At 43.9% G+C, this 24,518-nt stretch overlaps 1 protein-coding gene across 3 annotated transcripts in view; it reads right to left on the bottom strand.

The window, feature by feature from the left end:
- The window catches only part of si:dkey-100n23.5 (cyclic AMP receptor-like protein A), an 86,365-nt gene that overhangs the window by 54,789 nt on the left and 7,058 nt on the right, over positions 1–24,518 (bottom strand). For 2 of the 3 annotated variants that reach the window (XM_054786711.1, XM_054786713.1), the window contains 6 exons: positions 23,165–23,221; positions 23,004–23,064; positions 17,589–17,676; positions 9,871–9,960; positions 9,288–9,326; positions 1,834–1,912 (listed from right to left, as the gene is read on the bottom strand). In XM_054786711.1, coding sequence (XP_054642686.1) covers positions 1,834–1,912; positions 9,288–9,326; positions 9,871–9,960; positions 17,589–17,676; positions 23,004–23,064; positions 23,165–23,221 — 414 coding nt within the window. The remainder of the gene's footprint in view (positions 1–1,833; positions 1,913–9,287; positions 9,327–9,870; positions 9,961–17,588; positions 17,677–23,003; positions 23,065–23,164; positions 23,222–24,518) is intronic. The other variant, XM_054786712.1, reaches the window with a different exon arrangement.

Here is a 24,518-nt window from a genome sequence, read left to right as displayed (position 1 = left end):
ACTGTGTGTAATGGTGAAACAAAAATTGGAAGAATCTGGACGACTTTCTGTGTGTTGTCATCTACAGCTGTGAATGTGGTCTTTTACGGACAATGAAAGACACATTCAAATATCAATTATGTTTGTCACACACCCGAAGACATGCTAGCATACATGTAACACAGGCGTCCTCAAGGTTTTATGATGATTAGATAAATGGTCATTGAGTTATGGGCAATTAGTTGCCAAGTCCCGCCCAGGTGCCCCTGAGAAGATGTTGTGCTTGATGATGGCCGTGTTTTTCAACCAATTAAAAAAAAAAAGGTACATACACGTGCTTGTTAGTCCCCAAAATGTGTGTACTGAAGTTTGTGTTGATTCAGCTTAGCACAAGCCACCGTGCAGAACTACAGCGACATCCAAAATCAGCGAGATGGACGAGGGCGAAAAGAAAAACAAACTGAAGATTTTGGTGGAGGATTTGCCCAACTGTGTTGCTTCACTTTGTGACGTTGAACAGTGTTCTTGATGTGCTGGCTTACACCACCGTGATTGATGGGTCTGTTTTATTTTACATTTTCTGAGGCAGAGGAGAAGCAACAGGTTCAGTGCTCATTACTTGTATTGCTCAGAAAAGTGTTATTACTGTTTTTTCAGAGCTTTATATGGACCAGACGTTTTTGGATCTTGACAAAAGAACATAGCAATATTCACTCCTGGTGTTCGAAACTAAAAGGTCGCAGGCAGCACTTGGGACTGTCTCAAATACAGTGAAATGAAAATGGCGAGGACTGCATCTGTTCAAGTCTGTTAAAAACAATAAATTACTTTGACAAGCAACTTTTTGGTTACATATCAAGCGTTTGATCTGCCACAATTATGTAATGAATCTCAATGAAAATGCCAAAAGGCGAGTGCTTTTCTCAGCAATTTTAGGTGAGATTAATCGTGAAATTAATTAGATCAATTAATTACAGATCATAATTAATTAATATATTTTTTTTCATTTCTTGACAGCAAAAAAAAAAAAACACACTGGAAAAAAACAAAACATGGATGTCGAAAATTTTGGTTTGAAGCGGCCATTTTGGGGCAATTCCAGGGGAGCTACAAAAACAGAACCTACAGAATTTGAGGCAGAGCAACCAAATTTAAACACCATATACTAGACAGATGGCCGATGCTAAATTGTGAAGCTTTTTCATTTTCGTCAGTGTTTGTAGGCGGCAAACGGCAAACAAATTTGGCAATTCGCCATAAAACGTAAAACTGTCAGACGTCCGCTCCAATATTTCAGAGTTGGACCAGAAGCTTTGTGTATGGTGGAGAGATTCATCAGCCCTTTTCCTTAAGTAGTCACAGTGCCACATAGTGGATGAGGGGAAATGCTATTTCCTTCAAACTATGTACTCCAGGGTGCGTTAATTGCTGCTTGCGGCCTTAATTAGGATTGAAAAAAATTATTTCCATTCAAGAAGTGCACAAAACCAAGGCTGCATAAATAAAATGTAACGCAGCAGCCTACGGACAAACACATAATGCTGTGGGGAAAGGTTCATTGCCAAGATCTGCAAAGGCTGCAGCTTCGACAGACAATGCGTCGGGTGTTAAAAGCCTCCGGGGCAGGTCAGACAAACCTGTTGGAGGAGGCAACAAAGGCAAATTATCCAAAATGTCAAATATTTATAGGCCCACTTCCGGACTTTGACCATGGTAAATAAAGTCAGAGTATTATGAGTGCTCTTGTTTTTCACTCATAACTCCCATACTTATTGTCAATGTCTCACTGTTGATTTGATGCGTCTTAAAAAGGTCACAAACCATATGGATGCAGCCTAATGAGCGTGCACTCACGCGGTTATTGGCCACGCAGATGATCCTGGCGTAGCAGCAGATCATCAGCAGGATGAGAGTGAACAGCGGCACGTACCATCTGCGAGATAACAAAATCAGAAAAGACAATATGAACGAAGCATTTCAAACACATACCGTGACACATAAAGCCTGAGCCGCATGCCTGAATGCAGTTTATTGACATACAGCTAGCGTTTGTTTCCGGCATCATGTTTTGTTGGTGTCTGCAGGACCCTAAACTTTTTGGCATTTTTGGTGCCAAGGAAGTGAAGCATGCTTGTTCAGTCAATGCTTTTCATTCTCTTAACACTTTGTTGCAGTTCACTGGATTCCTTTGCCTCTTCCAAGGTAAAATCAAGCACATCATTTGGAGGGGTACATATGAATTAATTAATAAATGATCGCCGTTTCGTGGTTGGCTATGGCCCATTATTAGTAAAAAATATCGAAACACACTTGTATTCTGGCCACTAGGTGTCAGTAATGACATTACTGACTAATGACATTACATCACATGACCTAAACACTGCATATAGTCAGCTATGGCATGTCTGACATGAAAATAAACTGGAGGCTAACTAGCGGGCTCGCTAGCATGCTATGCAGCCATGTCCGTCTCTTGTGTCCCTGCAGTGATCCTGTAGCCTGCGCATGAGCAATGTGGCGTACCCAATGAATAATAGGAGTGTAAAGGTGACTACAGTCATCCCTTGTTTATAATTGACCTGACCGTGATAAATGAATTTCCGCAATATAGGATTCAATGTTAATAAATTGAACATATATATATATATATGGATATGAAGAGCATAGAAAACCTGTTTATGACTTTGTAAATACATTCTTTTTAAGATTATTAGAGCCATGTAAACATGAAATAACACAATTAGTCATCTTTACACTTCTATTATTCACTGTTTACAACACAACCAACTGTTATGCGGACGCGAGACGGCCAAGGTAGCAAGCTAACAAGCTAGCAAGCTAGCGAGCTAACCAGTTAGCCTTAAATTTATTTCTTAAGCCAAAAATCAGTTTACACATTTCAAGGTACGACTGTATGGGGTGTTATTTTATGTCTACATGGCTCTTAAAAAGAAAGTTATAACCAGGTTTTCTATGCTCTAACTACAAAAATATTCCGTTTACTTATTGAATTTTACTTCGCAAAAATTAACTTACCGTGGTCAGGTCTAAAAATGTAACTGCGATAAATGGCATCCCGTTACACACCTGATCCTTTGACGCCACCAACATTTTTTTAAACAATCAGATACACTACATGCAAAATGGAATTCTCTTAATTACAAATATTTTTTAAGTCAAAATTATTCATAGCCCCGTCACTTTAAAAAAAAAACCCTATGAAGGCAACATCGCAATGTCAAGAAATTCAAGCGCCCTGAAAAGGTCTCCTTCTGACCGACCACTCGCACATCGCTTTTCTAAATTCAGATAGGTGAGAGTCGTGGGTTAATTAAGCTTGCTGACGTGTGACTCCATCGTTCCAGCAAGCCGAGGCGAGTGCCAAAGACAAAAGGTTGCAAAGTCAGTCACATCAATGGAAAATGCAAGGCCCTCCTGTGGGATGAGGTGCCTGACAATCAAGGGTAGGTGCTGTGGCGAGGAACATATCAGGTATTTCTGACCAGATGAAAGAAAGAGAGATGGTCGAGAGAAGCGAAGCGAGGGGAAGGGGAAGGGAAAGGGGAAAGGGAGGTGTGCGGCAGCAGTGATGGCTTTGTTGGAATGGCAGCTTTGTGTTATGCAACCTCTCGGGAGGTGATGTAAGCCCAGAGGTGTTTCAACCTCTCCCTGTAATCACAAAACGGAGGCCTTTGTCTTGCTTTGATAGGCAGGTCCACGGACGTTGCTCGTCTGTTCTGTAAAAGCAAAGAGTGGCGCCCCCAAAAAAACCAAAAAAATACTGTATGTGCAGCAGCTTAAGAACAAACATAACATCGCTATGCTATTATGATGAGAGAAATTCAAACATACAGTGGAATCTCTATGGTCGACACCATTTTTGTTTAGGGACGCGTTTGGATTAGTATTATATTTCTCATCGTAAACAATGGAAATAATCCACTCCAGTGTCAAACTGTCACCATCATAAAACCTTTATAATTGCACTTAAAAGTTATGCAAGTATACAATTAAATTAAAACTTTCATTGCTAACATGAGGCACAATGCAGAAGCACTACGATGTTTCTGCTTACGTTACGTAACGTCCTGTGTATATTCTTCTTTTCTTACATTAGTCTTCCCTTGTTCAGGCAAAAAAGACACAAAGCCAAAGAAAAAGAAGCAAAATGAGCATTGTTAAAACACTGATGCTCATAAGGTAAAGGTGAGGTCTTGCATGACATCCCGCAACGTTGTATGACATTGGCTAATTTTTTCCCAAAATATCGTTCCAATTACTGTATATGATATGACATCAGTGGCTCTACTCATCGTTAGCCCCTTTCACTCTGCATTGCCTTTTTCCCCAAGTATTGCTATTCTAATTCTCCGGCTTTGGAGATAGTATCAGAGCCGTAACAGAGGGGGGGATTCCTGCCCCTGTGCGTAAGGGTATATTGTGCAATGGTGGTCAAGTTTAACACCGCAGGCTCACTTTTCCAGCAAAATTGTTGTACTTTATACATCAAACCAGACGCTGCCTCGGACATCATTATGGGTGTAAGTGCACAGTTACAGCAATCCCTGTGTAAAACCACTTTCCGTTACGTTTGCTAATTGTAGTTCCATCCATCCATCCATTTTCTATGCCCCTTATCCTCACCAGGGTTTCCGCTACATGTAATTGATCGTGGCGGTGCGCCACTACAAAATAAAAGCCTCTACACCTTAAAAAAAATGTTTTTTCTTTAATCTAAAGTAATATATTGTATGAATGGATATATATGCTATATAGATACACATATAGCTTATTATTTACGCACATATTGACCACAATTACTTTGAAAACAATTTAAAATATCATAAAAATGTTTCACTGCGCTTTATTTTGATAAGCATGCACTGGAATTGCCTGTCTGCCTTGCTGGCACTTCTGCATGCGTCTTGTGTTGGCTTCCACTTTGTCTCTGATTATCGGGGGAACAATAGCCCGTAGAATGTGCAGTCAATTGACGACAGCTTGTCACATGCTAAGCCTATCTATGCCAGCGTGTGTGAGATCGCTCACGTTTCAATCTCATTTGACTTTCTGGCATTTTTGTTTACTCGCCTGGCTGGCGGTATCCAGCTAGCTCGTTTTTGTGCCATAGGCGAGCTACGATCATCATCACAACTTACTTTTTTTAAATGTCACTTAACAATCTTGCTCTCTTGTTATCATGGCTTGTCTTCAAAACACTAGTTGTGTGTCGAAGTTGTGGGTACAGAAACAGCTAGTGTGTACAGTTTTAGACAGTGACGCTATCACGGGGGTCTTCAACAGGTAGCTCACCAGCTAATGTTGAGTAGTTCACCAACTAATATTTTCTTCACCTCTTAGTATTTGTAAGTGTTTTAAGTGTTGTATTCAAGCATGACACCTGTATTTAATGACAAATGAGCACACTAAGTGGAGATGTGCTTTGGAAATAAAGTGCTATTTAAATGTTGGCAGTGCTCTCTGCAACAGTTTTGCAATGGTCTCGGTTCATGTTCTGCTCGTTGTTGAAAAAAGTTAAATAAATAAGTTCATTAATAAATAAGTCAACAGTCATGTCAACACATGTCAACACAGCGGCGGCAGCCCACCACCACAGCTTCAAATAATCCTAGGGGAAACCCTGCTCACTATGGGTATGGTGGGGCCTATCCCAGCTGAAAGACAATATATACTGTACACCCTGGACTGGTCGCCAGCCAATCACAGGGCACATATAGACAAACAATCATTCACACTCACATTCATACCTATGGACAATTTAGAGTCTCCAATGAAGCTAACAAGCATGCTTTTGGAATGTGGGAGGAAACCGGAGTACCTGGAGAAAACCCACACACACACGGGGAGAACATGCAAACTCCACACAGAGATGCCCAGGTGGAGATTTGAACCCAAGGCTTCCCGATCTCCAGACTGTGTGGCCAACATGCTAACCACTCGGCCACAGTGCGGCTAACTGTACCGGTAGTTATCGTTATTAGATAAGACTGATAAAAAGACAATAAACAGTGAAATGGACATTTACCCATTTCAGGGTGGTGCCCCAAGGTGATATAATGAAAATATAATATTTTTTGTGAAATATAATCGATAATTACTGTCATTAATTATTAATTACATTTGATAACCTAATTCGAAATGATTCACCCTCCAAAAGGCCAAAAATTGGCGGCGACACTATTTTGCAAGAGCTAATAGATCGTAAAGATAAGAGCTCATGACCAAAAACTGCCATTTGAAGCAACAACTATAAAGATAAATCTTATTCTGGGAAAAGCGCCTTTCACCAAACAAAACCGAGGGAATCTGGGATTATTGGCGCTGGTTTCACAGCAGGAAACGTGCCGCAGAGAAGCCATGCTGTTTTTATACGCGTTCCCCTCAAGTCTGCTCGGAAATGTCAATAAACAAAGAAGAGCCTCTTTGAACGTGTGTGTGTGTGCGAACGTGCACACGGGTTCAATAATGGCATGGGACAATGATGAAAGAATTTCAAGGGGGGAGGCGGGAGGAGGGGAGATCTGCACGAGCGTCACCCCGTGTGATTTAATAACCCGTTCTCCGGAATAAACAGCGTCCAATTACGCCAGCGCGCGTCCTGTTAATGATGGAGGGACGGGGTGGGCGGATGGCGGGAGAGGGGAATGGGAGGGAGTGCGGGTAGAGGGGGTGGCATTTTTAACGATAGCGAGAGGAGGGGGAGGAGGCGGCGGCGGCGAGGAGGAGAGAATGACGGGCGGCAGCTACAAAGTGCTCTAATTAGCATGATAATGATCTGCCATTAGAGTCCTGCTCTACAGCTGAGCGCTACCCAGAGTCGGAGCGAGAGCAAGAGCGAGATGGGAAGGGAAAGAAAGGCAAATAGAGGTGGGGAGAAAGAGGATTCGGAACGAGGCAGGGGATGACAAAGATGAGGAATAAAGGTGAAGGGGGACAAGAGGATTGTACGGGTCGGGAACAGAAAGAAGAGAAATTAGGAAGAGGGACAAGGTGATTAAAAATAGAGAGAGAACCTGGCGGATACAGGAGATGAATGTCTAAAAAGACGGCGTTGGCGGGAAGGACTACGGCGCTTGGAACTTGGAGAAAGATCTTCAGAGGCACGCACAGATTGAATCCCCCCCAACCACCACCACCACCACCCTGTGAAGTGAAGGACGCTGCTTGGATGAAAGAAGCCTTAATGGAAGCGCTCAGCGGAAGATGAGAGTGTAGCAGGGACCTGTCGTTCCTGGTTAGAGCTCCACCGCGGTGACTCAACTTTGACCTGCCAAATCCTGCCTGCACCGACAAAAAAAAAATCACGACCTACCTGTTCAACCACTTTCCGGAAAAAACTAAGAGGCTAAAAAAACGGTGTATAGTGCAAAGGCTGGCTCTTATACAAATAACATTCCTTGCCCGAAAGCCATTTTAGCTATCAATGTTCTGAAGAAAGTCATTGTGGAAAAAAGCACAATGATAACAATGACAAGTGGAGTACTGCTAAGTAGTGCTAACTAATCGAGCCAATAATCCATAAACAAGAAGTGAAAATCCGCTTTCCGGAATAATCCAATGTATTATTTCAAAATAAACCTTATTTCTACAAAACACTTCAGTCTGGATTACTTCAGTATAGCAGGCATTTTTTTTTACTTACGATGGCAGCAGTATGGCACGGTTCACTTGTGGAATGTGGAGCTTTGATTGGTCGAATAAGAACTGTCACTTCTGTGTTAGAATAGAACCTAATAATTGAACAGAAAAAAAAATTGAAATTCATAATAGACCAAATACTAAGACAAATTTAAGAATTTGAGCAGGGATAGTGCCAGCACGCAACACTGCACCTTTTTGCGTTTGGCTGTCACCATCCTGCAGGGGAAACCAAATGCCATACCGAACCCAACTACTGTATACTTCGATGCTTGGTGGAAACGCAGCTTTTGGTGCTCTTCCCATTGCTGCACAGGAGTGATGACGCAAGCGTACTTCTAGATGGAAACGTGGCTTTTAGGTGTTCCCATTGCAGAAGCACAGGTGCGCCAATTTTGTCAACCGGTCAACAAATTGTTTCTACTTAAAATTCCAGGGTCAATGAATGTTTCCTGTCCACAGATAAGTGTCTCCCCCATCGTGGTCATTAGCATTCATCCGGGAACACACTTCTCTCATCTCGTAGCACGGCGGGTCAGTGAAAAGGCGATGAGATCGGTGACTCAGCACAACTCGAGCATGCGCTGAGTCAACCCTTGAAAGTCCTCCTTCGTCTCATGAGGCCTCATTCCCGCCCATTCCCGCCTCAGCAGCCATTCGCGTCTGCGCGCTTCGGATGATGAAGACACACTGCGCGGTGTGGGCCACAAGACGAGGGCCATCCATTTCCCTTAGGCTCATCTCCATCCCGCTACGCTCCCCTCCCTCTCCTGCTGAGTTACGCCCGGTCTCTCTCGCGCCTTCCATCTTTCTAATTTTCACCTTTAATGCGGCAACCTTTTGCCCTCCTTCCCCCTTCCACCTCCTGCTGCCTCTGTGGCTGGCGAGCGACGGCGTGTTTTTTAACATGTGCGCAGCTTCCTCATTGACGGGCGCTGCCTTGGCCTCTAATCTCTCATCTGGTTTGATGTAATTAGAGCTAATGATGATTCCCTGATCCTCTGAGCGGCTCGTCCCCCTGGGCCACAACAGCGAGGAAAACTAGAAAGAGCCGGGGAGCAGAAGAGCGCTGATAAAAGAAACACAGGCTCATTTAGCACAGCGGATAGCATGTTGTGTGTGCGCCCGCCTGCCTGCCTGCCTGCCTGCCTGCGTGCGTGCGTGCGTGCGTGCGTGCGCGTGCTTATTTGTTTAGAAAGATTGATTCCCTGCTGATGCCGCGAGCGGCAACGCAATTACCTTGGCTCGCAGCAAAGCGCTGTCGTGTGTGTGTGTGTGTGTGTGTGTGTGTGTGTGTGTGTGTGTGTGTTTAAGTGTCTTGCACAGGGGCGGGGGGGGATTGGCAGACTTAGGGCCGGTTGCAGAAAGCGGCAGACAAGAATAATCCTTCATAGCCGTCCTGAACACTTAAATACACAAAAGTAGCGACTCTTGTAAATCTGACAAGCGCACACACACACACACACACACAAACACACCCACACACACACACACACACACACACACACAGAAAAAAACCCACACTTTTTAGCCTCACGCCGAAGGTTGGAGGAGGGGGCGAATAACCCGCAGGCTCCCCTGATACGCAACCCTTCACATTTCCAACCCTCCAACAGGCTTTGATGGCGGCGCTGAAAGGGTCTACTTACATCCCAAATCTCCAGGCTACGTGATCGTCTGTGATCCAGCTGGAGGAAAAGAGAGAGAGCGAGAGAGCGATGAGGGGGGGGGTACAAAAGAGAGAGAGGCTTCTGACTGCGGAGGGGGAAAAAACGGCACGCAGCTGTGGCTATTAATAAGCCAAGAGTGGAAAAGAGAGCGGCGAGCCTGGGAGATTAAGCCTCCGTTCCAATTTTCATTCCACGTCCGGCTCTCCTTGGCCCCCGTCGTCTTTTCCCTCGGCCCCTTAACGACTCTCCAAACAAACAATGATGCCTCTCCTGCTCGCCCCAGAGAGAGAGCCCAAAGAGCAGGCGCTTCCAAATGTTTAAAGATGAGCTGATAATTGCCCGCTTTTAGTTTTTTCTTTTAATACATATATACATACATATGTATATATATATACATATGTATATATATATACATATGTATATATACACTTACTTATTTATTTATTTATTTATTTATTTATTTATTTATTTATTTAGAGGGAAAACGAGCTGCCGGGAGTTGGAAGGAGGCCAAAACTGCATCTCTACTTGATGTGCTGCCTGACACAGCAAAACAACTCACCACCAGGGTCCTGCAGGGCCATAGGAACCTTTGAGCAGAGGCAGGGAGGCCATGACCAAGGGCACGCCCCACGCCGTCATATGGTAGACGCTGATAAAAACAAAAAAGGGAGACAAGTGTTTCATTGTGGAAGACAACAAGAAGGAGCTAGTTTCTGCACAACTTTGCATTTTTACCACCACTTTCAATTGTTGGATTATGAACACTTTCCCGAACCAATTTCAACAAAACTGAGCATTATTACCTCCACCAATGCATTTTGTGAAATTTTGATGAAACTCGAGATTGAGTAATTTGACCAAGTTTTGTTTGTTTGTTAGGGATATGCAAGATTTTCGTAAACAAATTTACAAAAAACTGTGATTTTTCATTGCTGTTTGTTTTGTTATTAGTTGATTTATGCACAATATTTTCAACCAGTTTCAACAAAACTGAGCATTATTACCTCAACCAATGTGTTTACTTGTCTTTTTATTTGTTGGTCAGTCGGATTACACAAGATTTTCATAGCCGATTTCCATGAAACTTTGAGTTAGGTTTTCTTCGATGTTTGTTCAAATGTTTGTATCGAGTTTCAAAAAAACATAACTCCGCTATTATCTCCACGAATGCATTGTTCATATATGAACATTACAAAACAAGTTTTGTGCAAAACATTTCAGGTTTTTTATTATCAACTACATTATTAACTGGATTACGCACAATTTTTGCAACCAGTGAGCCTTATGACCTCAGCCAACTCGTTAATTCATCTTTTCATTTGTGTTGTGTGTTTTGTTTTCCGGTCACTCAGATTACACAAGAATTCCATCATCACTTTTAAATACAGATAAGATTAAAGAGATCATCGACCCAAGAACAAGGGAAAAGGAGCAGCATAGACCCCTGTTTATTGATGAGACTGAGGTGGAGAGGGTGAAAACCTTCAAGTTCCTTGGCACACACATCAGCGAGGACCTCACCTGGTCTCACAACACCCAACAAATCATCAAGAAGTCCAAAAGGAGACTGTACTTCCTGAGAAGACTGAGGAAATTTGGCATGTCCACCACAATCCTGAGTTGCTTCTACAGATGCACTATGGAAAGTGTCCTTACCGCCTCCATCACTGTTTGGTACGGTAACTGTACAACACGTGATAGGAAGGCACTCCAGCGGGTGATCAAGACCTCACAGAACATTGTTGGGGCAGCCCTCCCCTCACTGCAAGACATTTATAAATCTAGAGTCCTACGCAGAACACACAACCTCATCAAGGACAGCACACATCCACAACACTCGTTATTCACACTCCTACCGTCAGGCAGACGCTACAGGAGTTTGAAGTCCAGGACCACAAGACTGGCAAACAGCTTTTACCCACAGGCCATCAGGCTTTTCAACGAAGCACTCACACACGCCGCTGCACGCAACACACGCACACACTCATAGCACTTTATTTATTTATTTATTTATTTATTTATTTATTTGTATTATTTATCTGTATTAATGTCTCTTCTGTTGTTGTTGCTTAATTTATTGGTACATACATGTTTCTTGTGCTCTATTATTTTTCTCGTGTTTTCTTTCTTTTCTTGGGAGAATGAACAGAATAAGAATTTCATTGCATAATATAACTGCTGTTTTACTATGCATATGACAATAAAACTCTTGAATCTTGAATAAAGAAACATCTGTGTTCTGTTGGTTGTTCCTTTGCTGGATCATTTCCCCAAACCTTATTATCTGAGCTACGCGGGATTGTGCAAACAGAACTCTCCGAAATTTTTAGAAAAACATTTGCTAATTGACACCGTTAACAATTTTGATATTTCTGTTTTGTTTATAAACGGGATTATGCTAACTTTTCTTAATCGTTTTCAGCGACACTTTCCGCATACCTGAGCTGGAGTATAGAGCATATTTCCGCATGTTTGTTTATTAGTGAGATTACGGTAAATTTTTCTCACCAGAAAAGCTTTAAAAATCTTAAAACAAAGCAATATTAACACAGCCAATTATTTGATGATGTCATTGCTCTTTGGTAGCATGATTATGCAAACTTTCCACAATCAATTTCAGCAAAACTTTGCGAAAAATAAAACTGAGCAATATTACCTCCACCAATTGCGACGCATTGTAATTGGACAGTGTTACTATTGCTCAAGTTAGGTTGTCGTAGCTCTTGTGCAGAAACTACTGAAGCAATTTCCACAAAACTTTGTAATGTGGCACATGTGCCAAGGAAGATCAGATGAAGACTGACAAAACTGAGCAAATTTCGGCACTTTCATACCAATCCCAGTTAGGATTGTCGTAGGTCTACTGGCATAGGTCTGTGCTCTCTGCCAAGTGCCATTCTCATTAATCAATTATTCTCTTCCTTCCTTTGTTCATGTTTCAGTGCTTGCGCTGGGGCCATTTCTCACATGCAGGAGAGGCCAGAACAAGGCAATATAAAGCCTAATTACCCCCACTGCAGTGCAAAGGTTGATTTTTAAGATGGGAGGTCTGCAGCAGAAACACAAACAGCATCTCGGTTTTCCCTCAGCAGGTGTTTACCATAATTAAATTTGAGAGCTCAGCTGGGTAAATGGTGAGGGAAGAATCTACGTTTATTTTTTTTGCATTAATCAGCTTACCTTCATAGCAACATCTGAAGAAAGCTCATGGGGCTAAAACAGCTTATCATTCAAAAATTGGGGAGGATCATTGGCTTTGAAGCACCATGTGTATGTGTGTGTGTGTGTGTGTGTGTGTGTGTGTGTGTGTGTGTGTGTGTGTTTTAAACGTGAAGATGGTATGTCTTTTAGGGCTGGCCATCAATACTTTATAGAGCGAACAGCATTGCCCGTTCAATAGAGTGGAAGTCCTGCCATGACTTCTTCCGAGCGTGGTCAATCGAGCAGAGGTGACAGGGCTGACACGCACATATTCTTGGTGCCCCCCACCCTCTACCCCCACACACACACAAACACCCCAATGGACACACACACACACACATTCTCTCGTTCTCTCTCTTTTTCCATTTCACTGCATTTCCCGCCTCTGCAGCTGTCTGATGGACACCAGTGTGAATATGTGGGAGGCAATGTGTGGCTGGCTTCTAGTTTAAATAGAAGAGGGCTGGTGAGATTCGGATCCAGCGAGCCCAGAAAGACCGTGCATGCTTCAATCAAACTCAAGAGGGAGCATGAGAAGAAGGGGGAAAATCAGGCATAAGAGAAAGGGGGAGTAAAGGAGTAAACGAACAAAGCCAGGTTTTGACAATGATATCGTATTGTATCGGAAATGGAATGAATCGTTTTGCATCGGAATTGGAGTGAATCATATTGTATCACATGACACTTTGAGTAACTTGCGTTGCATTGTCATTAGTGAATCATGTCATATTGTCATTTGAGCGAATCACAACACATAGCATCGTAATTGTGTCACACTATAACGGGAGTGGATAACATTCTGTAGTGTCGTAATTCGAGGGAATCGTATTGTATCACGCTGATATTTGAGTGAAACATATTGTGTCACGTATTGAATCGTATTGTGTTGGATTGTAACTGGAGTAAATAGTATCGCATTTTAATTGGAGTGAATCGTATGACATCTTCATTGAAGTGAATATATCACATCTTAGAGTGTTTTATGAATGTGAAACTGTAATTGTAAAACTATATAAACGTCTTTTTGTGTTAACATTTTTGACAGTCAAACGCTGACGACATTATAGACAAGTGATGGAGCTGACTTCCGCTTCCGGTTTCCATGTACTGGCAAGCTAATAGGATGCTGACAGGGACGTTTTGTGATCAAAATGCATTAAGAACAAAGTTGGCCTCACGCCATGTATTAAAGCGTGCCTTACATCCCGACGTACGTGTTTCTACGTGCAAAAATGGGGAAAATCGCAAGAGACACGCACGTCGCTCGCACAGATTTTCAAACCCGCAGACAGCACGCAAAGCCTGTAGGAAGATTGTGATGCAAATTATTTTCTGTGTGCACGCAGGAAAACATTGCACGCAGCCAGGGCACAACGGCAAGGCAGAGGTGGACTGTGTGACCCTTCCGTGTGTCGCAGGATTAATAGTACATTGTGTACATTGCCCGGCCACGGCAACGGCTCCTCCCATGGCCGGAGACTCCTCCAGATGTACACTCTGGTTCTCCCGACCTCCGTGGACGCACGGCAGCTGCTCCCATAGCGTATCCGACATTAATGTGCCTTGCCCGGCCACGGTCGGTAGCTTCTCCCGGCCAACACTCTGGTTCTCCTGGTAAGATAGCCGTAGGTGCCGTAGGAAGCCAGTATGCCGATTTTGCAATCGAAGTGAGTGGGCTGCACGACCCTTGTACAATGCCCACACACATAGGTCCCCAGTGAGTGAAACAGCCTGACATGAAGCGCACCTAGCACGCACAAGTCACACGCCACACTCATTACCTAAAAGCTACCAATGGAGGGCGAGCGGCAAGCACGTGGGTGTCACGAATCACTTGCTCCATAAGTACGACACACTTGCAACCCCTCTGATACCCTACTTCCTCTATGTGCTGGCCACAGCCAACACATTTTCCAAAAATTGTGGCGCCTGTGCATGTTGTACATGTACGTCGGGAGGTAACGCCCGCTTAAAAACACCAGTTGCACGCCTTATTGTATGCTAACCGAGGCAAAATTTGGATGTATATTTTCAACATTAACCGAGGTTTCACTGTGTAAGTATGAAATGATATGCATTGAGCATGTATATATATGAATATGGATGGCAGTTTACGCAATACACAATGAGATGCACATCCCAGTTTTCATCCATTTGCATGAGACGACGTCGCGTCGTGTAAAAGTTATAGCCTAAAGGGAAGAGGAAGTAAGGGGAAGGAAAGAACACGCTCTCGAGTAGGAGGAGAGAAACAAATGGTGAAATCAGCGCTGCCGTTCCCTGGTGTGACGACTGGCGGAGGAGAGGCGGAAGAAGGGGGGGAAGGGGGGGAGGCGCCTTGTCAGGAAATCAATGTCGAGAGCTCGCCGACACACCGGCTGCGCCGCGCGCGCACACACACGCACCCGCACACACCGCTCGCTCGCTCGCAGCGCAGCAAGAGGGAGCTGACGAGGTCCAGAGCGCGGCGCAACATGGGCTTAATGAGGCACAGCAGGGCCACGCCGCGTTCCCTATTACACACACCTGCATGCACATCTGCGCGCACACACACACACACACACACACACACACACAGGCTCGCCGAGAACCCCCCTGGTTCCATCTTAACCCACCCCCCACTCAGCCTTCCTCCTCCTCCTGCCGCTGACATCTCTCTGCCCTCAGCCTGAATCCGCCCTTCAAACATGCATTAGCATACATGCGCACGCTGGTAACCCCCCTCCCTCCCCACCCCGCTCCTCTTGCATGCACTTCAATCAGTCTTGGCTCATCCCGACTCGGTTCTCTCTCTCTCCTCTGGCAATTTGTTCATTCATAAACCATCACAATGAGCCATCAGTGTGTGTGTGTGCGTGTGTATGCGCACGATGGGGGGCGGGTGGGAGTTTTGCTTAGAGAGGCCCGAAGGGTAATTGTGCATGCGTGCAAAGCCACATCCCCGCCCTACTAAACACATACAGCTTACGTATGTGCAGTCAATTCACCAAAAACCCCTCGACGCTAACCGATTAACAGGGTTTTGTTTTGTTTTTTTTTTCAAAACAAAAGCCGCACCCCCACCCCTTGCACACCCCTCCTCCTTCCATTTGAGTCCTTGATAAGGATCGGCAGTGAGCCCATTCTGGACCTCCAAGCAGGCATCGTCCCTGTGCTCATAAACCCGTCTCTTGCTGAGTTATACCGCCATTATATCCTCCGGCTTATTGCTAATCAATGCATGGGAACTCCCGGGGGGGGGGGAACCCAACCTAACACCCACCACCCTCCCTCCCACACAGGACAAGTGTGCACACCTAAGCACATCCACAGAACGCGAGCGGGAACAATCGACTTGGCCGGGCGACCAAGAGTGGCTGCTAATTTGTTAAAGCCGCTTGTTCTTCCACCCACGGCGCGCATTCATTTTTTTAAATGTTCTACACACAAGCACACACGCACGCACGCGCGCAAATAAATTCGCGCTGTGGAAAAGCGCTCAGGGGAGTTTGAGCGACAGGGACGCCGAGCCACAAAGCGTGAAGATGTGTGTGTGTGTGTGTGTGTAGGTGCCACACAAGCTCACACTTAGCGGCTGACACTCACTCCCTTTTCAATTAGAGTGGCGGCTGGCTGGAACAGAAAAGGAGGGAGAAGGAGGCAAAGAGGGGGAGATGGCTGTCAGAGCTCTGCGGGGAAACACATGCTTTGGCAGGACGAACGCACACATGCATAGACACGCACACGCACACACAGTCCTGCAGAAGTACCCACCGCAAAATAAGACACATAAGCCGAGAAGCTATTCTGTTATTCCGCCGCCTTGCTTGTTTATGCAGAACTTATCAACGCCAGCAATATGGCACCCCAGCGGGTGAATTTGAATAGCGCCTGAGCATCAGCGTTTTTAATGAGCCGCAACGCCGTTCAAGGCTGTCCCAATTACACAGACATCAGCGCGGGGGTGTGCCATTCTTTTTTACATAGCTAGCCCAGCTTCCCGCCTTCTCCTGTACGGTGATGGGAGGCGGAAAGAGCAGCAATACGGACGTGAACCACAAAACTATAATAGCACAAAACCCTTCGCCGTTGTCAAGGTCATACTGTTAACAAAATAAATGTGAAAAATAGTGGCGTATGTCACAATGTTCCAACAATATGCAACGTGACCAGGAAAGAACAGCCTTTTATTGTAAAGCTGCATAAAACGTCAGCCATACTGTAAATCATACCTTAATATAGAATCTTAGAAAAACACATCATAAGCAACATTGCCTTACTCAATAATGCAAACCATAACCGTACACGGAGGTTGATGTAAAATGACCAGCATGCACAATTATTTATTCATGGGGGGGATGCTCTCATTGTGAGTGAAAAGACAAAATAAATCCCTCAAACTAAATAACAAATTACAGAGTGCTGTATTGTTTTTTCCAACCACGTTGTGGCAAGTAAGCTCTTTCTGCAATCAGCAGTGTGCAGTCTGACAAGTATAAGGCAGTATATGGCAATGAACGGCCTTACTTTAAAATACCTGGTGTCCTCCATTTAACACATAATGCCACATGAAATCGTAGGAAACCACAACATAACAAGTGTAACGGGTGCCAGCCAGTGTGGCTGCACAAAAGTACGTTGGTAAACCTCACTCCCTGTTGCTTTAAAGAGCCGCACTAGGCTAGCACTGCCCAACTCTCATCTGTGGACCCTGGTTCGAGGCCCGGGCATACGCAGTGGCAGACCAGTCGGGCTACACAAGCCCAACTTCATAACATTAATCAAAATATTTGGGACAAGGAGGTACACCAAAGATGGTGTAAGACAGGGGTGTCCAAAATCTGTCCCAGGGGCTATAGGTTTACTGTATGGTAGACTGGACTCTTCTACCACTGGCACCCAGGGAGACAGTGGACAGTCCATTGAAACCTGTGTCTGCGCCAAAATGTGTTGTTTTTGCATAATCCTGCCAACAAACAATCACCTTTGATCTTAGCCTTTTAACATGCTGGGGGAAAAAAACAGAAGTTCGGGTGAGGACACCGTGGCAGACGCATGGTGTTTGTGCAGATGACTGACAGAGTGAACCTTACTCACGTTTCATATTTGCTTGTGCTCATCTCCCGGACCAGGTTAAAGTACAGGTTGAGCGTGATGAGGCAAACCCAGGCCAAGGCACTCCAATCTGCAGAGACAACAACAAAAAATGCAACAAAGCTCCTTGCACCAAACACGCGTGTGCACACACACACACACACATATGTATCCATTTTGTCCCTTAAAAAAATAACTTAACCCTTTAAGTGCCAAAGTCGCATAAAAGCCATTTCTGGTGGTGCCTCATATGATGGCCTCATGTAGGGCAGGGCAGGAGGGGACGTGGTGGGTTGTCAACACACCGCTAATGGTGAGGGGGTTGTGGAAATGTAAAAAAACCCGGAAATAGCAGCAAACGAGGTACGAGCCATGGGAGACTCCTCTGCAAAAAATACACTGCTAATAGATAGATATGACCTGAGAATACAATGACCTGGAAGAATTAATATTCACAGGCATAACAGATAGACAGCTAGACACTTTATATCTATCTATGAAATAATAGCAGTAATAATAGCCGCTGAGGCAGCAGTGGTGTTCAAGGTCCGACTGTAAATGACGATGATGATGGCTGGGTTTGCTTTAGTGATGAGGAAGAGTATCACAAGTGGATCAGACATTTTGATGAGCTTGTTGGTGAGCTGGTATCGTGGAGACAGGGATCTGACAAATTCTGAGCCTGGTGACGTCATAATATGTATATTAGATGAGTAAATTTACTCCCATCACAAACTTTGTGTCATATTTTTCTAATTTACAGTATTGTCTCTAACCATTTTCAAGCAACAACATTTTGAAACTGTAATGTCAAAACTGAAAAAAACTAACCTAAAGGGTTAACTGAGATTAACTGACATCTATCAGTCTGGAAAAGGTTATAAAGCCATTTCTAAAGCTTTAGAACTCCAGCGAACCACAGTGAGAGCCATTATGCCCAAATGGCGAAAACACAGAACAGTGGTGAACCTTCCCAGGAGTGGCCAGCCAACAAAAATGACCCTAAGAGCGTAACGACGACTCATCCAAGAAGTCACAAAAGATCACACAACAACATCCAAAGAACTGCAGGCCTCACTTGCCTCAGTTAAAGAAACATAAGAAAGACACTGGGCAAAAACGTGTTCCAAGACAAAAAACAAGGCAAAAACTACTTCTGAACAAAAAGAACATTAATGCTCGTCTCAATTTTGCCAGAGTTGGTGATCCCCAAGACCTTTGGGAAAATACTCCCTGGTCTAAAGAGACAAATGTTGAACTTTTTGAAAGGTGTGTGTCCCATCACATAAAAGTAAAAGCGTAAAAGTAACGCTGCATTTCAAAAAAAGAACATCATACCAACAGTAAAATACAGGGAGATAACGGCGGCGTGGGGGCGCGAGGGAGCAGGGGAGCGGGAGAGGGTGGGGGGTGCAAAGAGGAGAGACAGCGGCAGTGGGATCCCAGCATGGTGGAATGCAAGACACAAAAGGAAACCTGAAACAAAGCGTCCCCCCCTTCTTTTACCTTCTTTCTTGTTTGTGTGTGTTTTTCTTGACAAGACAGGCAAGGACGCTCGTCACAATGATGAATTCCCAGAGCTTCACACACACACACACACACGCACGCACGCACGCACAAAACAAAAGCCGGAATGGCATGCGCTGACTAAGAAAGGAAAGAGGCCGGCTGTCTTTGTCATCTTTCACAACAAATCACCCTCCCCAGGACAAGCAAAAACGCATCTTACATAACCACAACTCGAGCAGATATTTGCTTTAACTGGCGCACCTTCCAACACATTTCATAACATTTTATTGGCGGGAATTTAAACGCGCCGTGCAGCAGCAGCGGTGGCAGCGGCTCCCACCAGGCTTGACGCCGCAGAACAAAGTGCCTGTTCAGGTTTATGTACAGCCGTTTGTCCCCAGCGTGAGGATGCTCGTGATAAAGCGAGCTGACTCGCAGCAACCCTGCAGCACTAACTCAACGCCCATTACCCCTGCATCCGCCTCAGTGTGAGTGTTGGCCTGTGAGAGCAATAAAAAAAGAAGAGCAGCGTTGTTGTATTAGCAGCAAGCCTTAACTAAGAATCCCAATGCTAATCTGGGGCTAAGGTGGCCGCATAATTGCGGACGAAACCAGCTTTAACAAATTGCAGGAGGAATACAGTAGGCTATCCCACAAAAGTGAGTACACCCCCACATTTCACAGCTATATTTATTACAGTATGTCTTCAAGGGATAATACCATAGAAAGTAAACTTAATATATTTATTTAATATATTTAAAAGTATTCAGTGTACAGCTTGTATCACAGTACAGAATTACTATCACCGTGAAAATAAGTCAATACACAACTATTGTCTCAATAGCTGGCAACACAAGTGGGTAGCAAGATATTTGTGTCTTGCCTACAATCAAGCATAGTGGCGTCGTCATGGTCTGGGGCTGCATGAGTCCTGCCGCACTGGAGAGCTACTGTTCATCGTTAAGATCCGTGATGACATTCACATTTTGCATATACACAAGTGAGTACCAAGATAATTGTATCGAGCATGGTAATGGTAAGGCTACAAGAGTGCCGCTGGCAAAATCCACCAGCTCCACCATTGACGTCATCATGGAGCTCAATGATGAACCGCACCAGTGAGGGCAGCAGTCATGCAGTCCCAGATCATGACGCGTGACTGTAGGCAAGACACAATTATCTTGCTACTCACTACAATAATGGTTGTACTGCTATATTTTCAGCGGATAGTCCATCTATACTGCTAAACATGCTGTACACGGACTACTCTGAAGTATATACACCTTTCATTTCTCTAGCATTGTCCCTTGTGAAGATTAAATAAAATGCTTGGTGAAATGTGAAGGGTGTATTCACTTTTGTGAGGCCCTGGAATAATGCAAATGGAATGCTGGTGTCAGTGTGTCATTGGAAGAAAATGATCTCTCCCGACGAGGTGGACGCCAGCATTCAAAGGGTGATTATGCGCTTTGGTATCTGCTTTGGAAGCCACTTGGCTGATGGCCAGTAACGCCACACTGTTTCACTCCCATGTGTTATGTCAGCATGCCAGTGGGTGTGGCATTCAGGGTGAGGAGTGCTGAGTCGTAGCAGAGTGCTGCATCATCGCCCCAAGGGCTGCTTTACAGGCAGCTTTATGCAAATATCTGCTGCTTTTGGTTTGAGAAGGCCTGAATTGAATGCACCACTTGTTGATAAATGAAACATCATACAGTGGAACAACCCAAATTTGGAGTTCAAATCATCATTTGTGACAAGAACATTTCTGAAGCCTATATTTTCAATGTACATTTTGCTTTTTCTCTGGCTTTTTTGTGTTTGTGTGATGTTACCATAGAAGGGTACCGGAGATGGCAAAGCGAAAAAGTGTGATGATAACCACAGAACCGGAAATGGACAGCAGCAAAATAAAGGGTCTGGCTGCTTAGCCAGTACACTGTAAGCGAGGCAGATGCTAACATAAACACACATATTTATTTATTATGAATGACACAACATTGCTGATTGATTTAAATTACTTGGAGCAATACCTATAAAATGCCACCGGGTGAAAGTATCACTCTGCAAACACCCTCCTGTAACTCTCCATCCACATCTTTACATATCTTCAAAAGGTGAGCACTTGTTTTTGTAGCTAACTTCGTTTCACACTTGTGTGACAGCTGAGAAAAATATGTTTTCACTTTTGCGTTTGAGTATGGACTTCCTGCTTTCTATTTTCTTCTATCATGTAGGGAAAAAAGAAAAAGAAGTAAAATATTACTTACAACATTGCCTATAGTTAAAGTATATATACTATGGTGACGGTTTGAGATTGGAACAGACTAAAGCATATTACATTATTTCCAATTGGGGAAAATCGGTTTTAAAATGCTAACAAATTGGAATCAGCATCACTTAACAGGTGTCTCTCTATGGCAGAAAACCCCCAAATGTCTCCCTATTTTGACTCTTTACATCTACCCAGGCAGAAATTAAACTGAAAATACCCAAAACCCCATGAGAGAGTTTTGAGCACTTGCCAGAGTGACGTCAACATGTGTGATGGCATGTCCCGTCTGTCGGGGAATCTTTCCTATTCACTTAAGAGCGTTCTTTTTAAGTGTGCGCAATAACACCTTCTGGACACGTGCATCGAGGCCCTTGCTTCCAACTTTGTGGGAACACTTCTAGGAAGGCCCCTGTTCAGTTCCAAGCATGACTGCGGGGCAGAATAAACTGAGTAAAAGTTCCCACAGACACGCGCCAAAGTCTAAAAGAAAGTCCTCCCAGGAGAGTGGAATCCACAAAAGGTGAAAATACTTTCATCCATTTTCAGGCGTTAGTAACGATGTGTTGTCATATTTTGGTCCACTTGGTATACAATTACAGTTGTAACTTGACCACATCACATCCTTATGATACTTTACAATGTCGCTGTACATGCTGGAATTCACGTTTCCCCTCAATGAACTGCAGCTCCCAGTACCAGCAGCAGTCGTGCAGCCCCAGACCATGACGCTACCACCACCATGCTTGACAGACTTCTGCTCAAATCCTTGCATAAAACTTCAAAAACTTGAATGCTTAAAACCAATTGTTGTTGTTGTTGTTGTTGTTCTTAGCAACAATGGATATACTTTAATATCGGTTTACTAGCCTGTTGGCCACTTCTGTTGTGTTGCTGCTAACATCTTTGCTGACATTACTGCTTTGATTATTTTTTTTGTGTTGCCACAGAAAAACAGTACACACATCAGCGTCGTGGCTGCTTAGTACCATATCCCTCTAAACTATCTGCGCAATATAAGACTCATCCAACGAATGACCACATTGATGTTCATCGCACATCATCAAAGGTTGCATATTAAGGGTTTATTTTTACACTTGCAGGACACCTTAGTGTGTTGAAATGATGGCAACAGTTTGACCCTGAAACAGATTTGTATTTACATTATTTTCTATGAGGAAAAATGTTAATTTGTTGCACGTCGCCAAAAGCTGACTTTTATGAGAATTTATTGTTTTGATGTGTTGTTATTAAGGACTGTTAACTTACGTTTACACTTGCATGACACCTGAGGGTGTTAAAATGTTGCTTTGAAACCTGTACAGTTAATTAAGGTTTTATAATTGCGACAGATTGACCCTAGAACAGATTACTTCTCTTTCCACTATGTTCTATGGGAAAAAATACGTAAAATTCCAAATTGATGTTTGTCACACATCATCACCTGTGGACTTAAGATATCTGATTGTTTTTACATCTCATGATTAAAGGCAGTTAACTTATTTTTACACTTGCATGACAGTTTAAGATGCAAAAATGTCAAGGTTTTATTATGGCCATGGTTTGATCCTGGAACTATTTCCATATTCCTGTGGTTAATTTGTTTGTATTTTGTATTGAGCTTTATGAGTTAATCTTACCAAAATATGTTAGCCACCAGGCCTGGAAGTCACAGAGAGTTCCATCTGGGTGGGACTCACTCTAAAGAGTAGGGGGGGAAAAAAACATTAAAGTGTGTAAGGGGAGGAAACCAGAAGCAATTATGTGTGTTTATTTTTAAAAAAAGACAAGAGAAACTGACCATGACATATGCTAGGCTGTCAAAGAAGGCCGCCACAGTCAAGCTGAGAATCATCTTCTGTGACAAAACAAATGACAAATAAATGAGTCCCCTATGTACTGTATGTCGGTTGCGAGACGTGCCGTCCCCTCTGTCAACACCGCTTTCCAAAGACCAATCAGAGCAAACCTAATTACAGCACAATACTCGGGGACCCGTGCTGTTATCTGGCACTCTAAATAGATTACCAATTGGCAGGAGTTGAAAGGGGAGACACAGCCGACCCCCGAGCTCGGGGGCTTCCGGTCCCCTAAGAATTTGGCAAGGGAAAAAAGGGAGACACACAAGACACACGATGGAGAAGAACAGAAAAACAGGATATGTTGTCATTCCCTCTCCGCCGTACGCTGAACTCATTTGGTTGTGTGATTGCAATAATCAACAGCTTTAAAGCAGCCTTTTGTAGGAAGCAGGCACGGGAAAAAGAGGTGCAAATAAACACAACCTTTCATCAATACGTGTCAGACGCCGACCTTCGCCAAGGCTGCGGGATGAGGGGGTTGGGGGGAGGAAGGAAACGAGCTCAGCAGGGCCATGCAGGGAAAGCACTAAAGACTATTGACTGACGGATAACCTTTGCAAGGAGATGGAGGTAGGTGGGGGGAGGGAGGATGAGGAGGAGGAGACGGTGACTGGCGGCGACCTAGTCCGAAGGTAAGAGGATCCATCCTGAGCTCCATGCTAAAGCTGTCATTTTACCGCAGATTATGAGGATAACTTTTGGAGAGCGGCTCAACCTGACAAACCTGCTGGACTCACTCCACGTACAAACATGCTGGTGGCAACCTGGCGACACACGCAACCGATGGGAAACTTACAAAATATTCAACACATCATTAAATGGTGACCTTCGCTCCAATAACTGTCGTCGTGTCTCTGTTAGTCTTTGAAAAACACTGCCTCTTGAGTCGACACCTCCTGGAAGAAATAATATGTGCTGAGTTTGAAACCAGCTGTGTGGATTGTGTGCCACACAGATGTTGTGAGATGTTTTTCCTTTTCATAATGTTGATCAAGAGTGCTCTGTTGATTAGTGCTTCCTCGTTTTTCGTCTTTCCAGGATAAATTTAACATTTTACGTATATACAGTCGTTCGTCTCTTCCTACATCGCGGTTTGAACATTGCGGCTTCACTCTATCGCGTTTTCTCAAAAATGTATTAATTAATAAATGATCGCTCTTTCGTGGTTGAATATGGTCTATTATTAGTAAAAACAAAAAATGCATATTTAAGCAAATTGTACATTTTCATGGGCTAAATTAAGCATTTTCAAGCATAAAAATGGCTAAATGAACGGAAAATACAAAGACAAGG

This window comes from Dunckerocampus dactyliophorus, chromosome 9 (assembly GCF_027744805.1).
Source record: "Dunckerocampus dactyliophorus isolate RoL2022-P2 chromosome 9, RoL_Ddac_1.1, whole genome shotgun sequence".
NCBI lineage: Eukaryota > Metazoa > Chordata > Actinopteri > Syngnathiformes > Syngnathidae > Dunckerocampus > Dunckerocampus dactyliophorus.
This window is presented reverse-complemented; position numbering and strand designations above follow the sequence as displayed.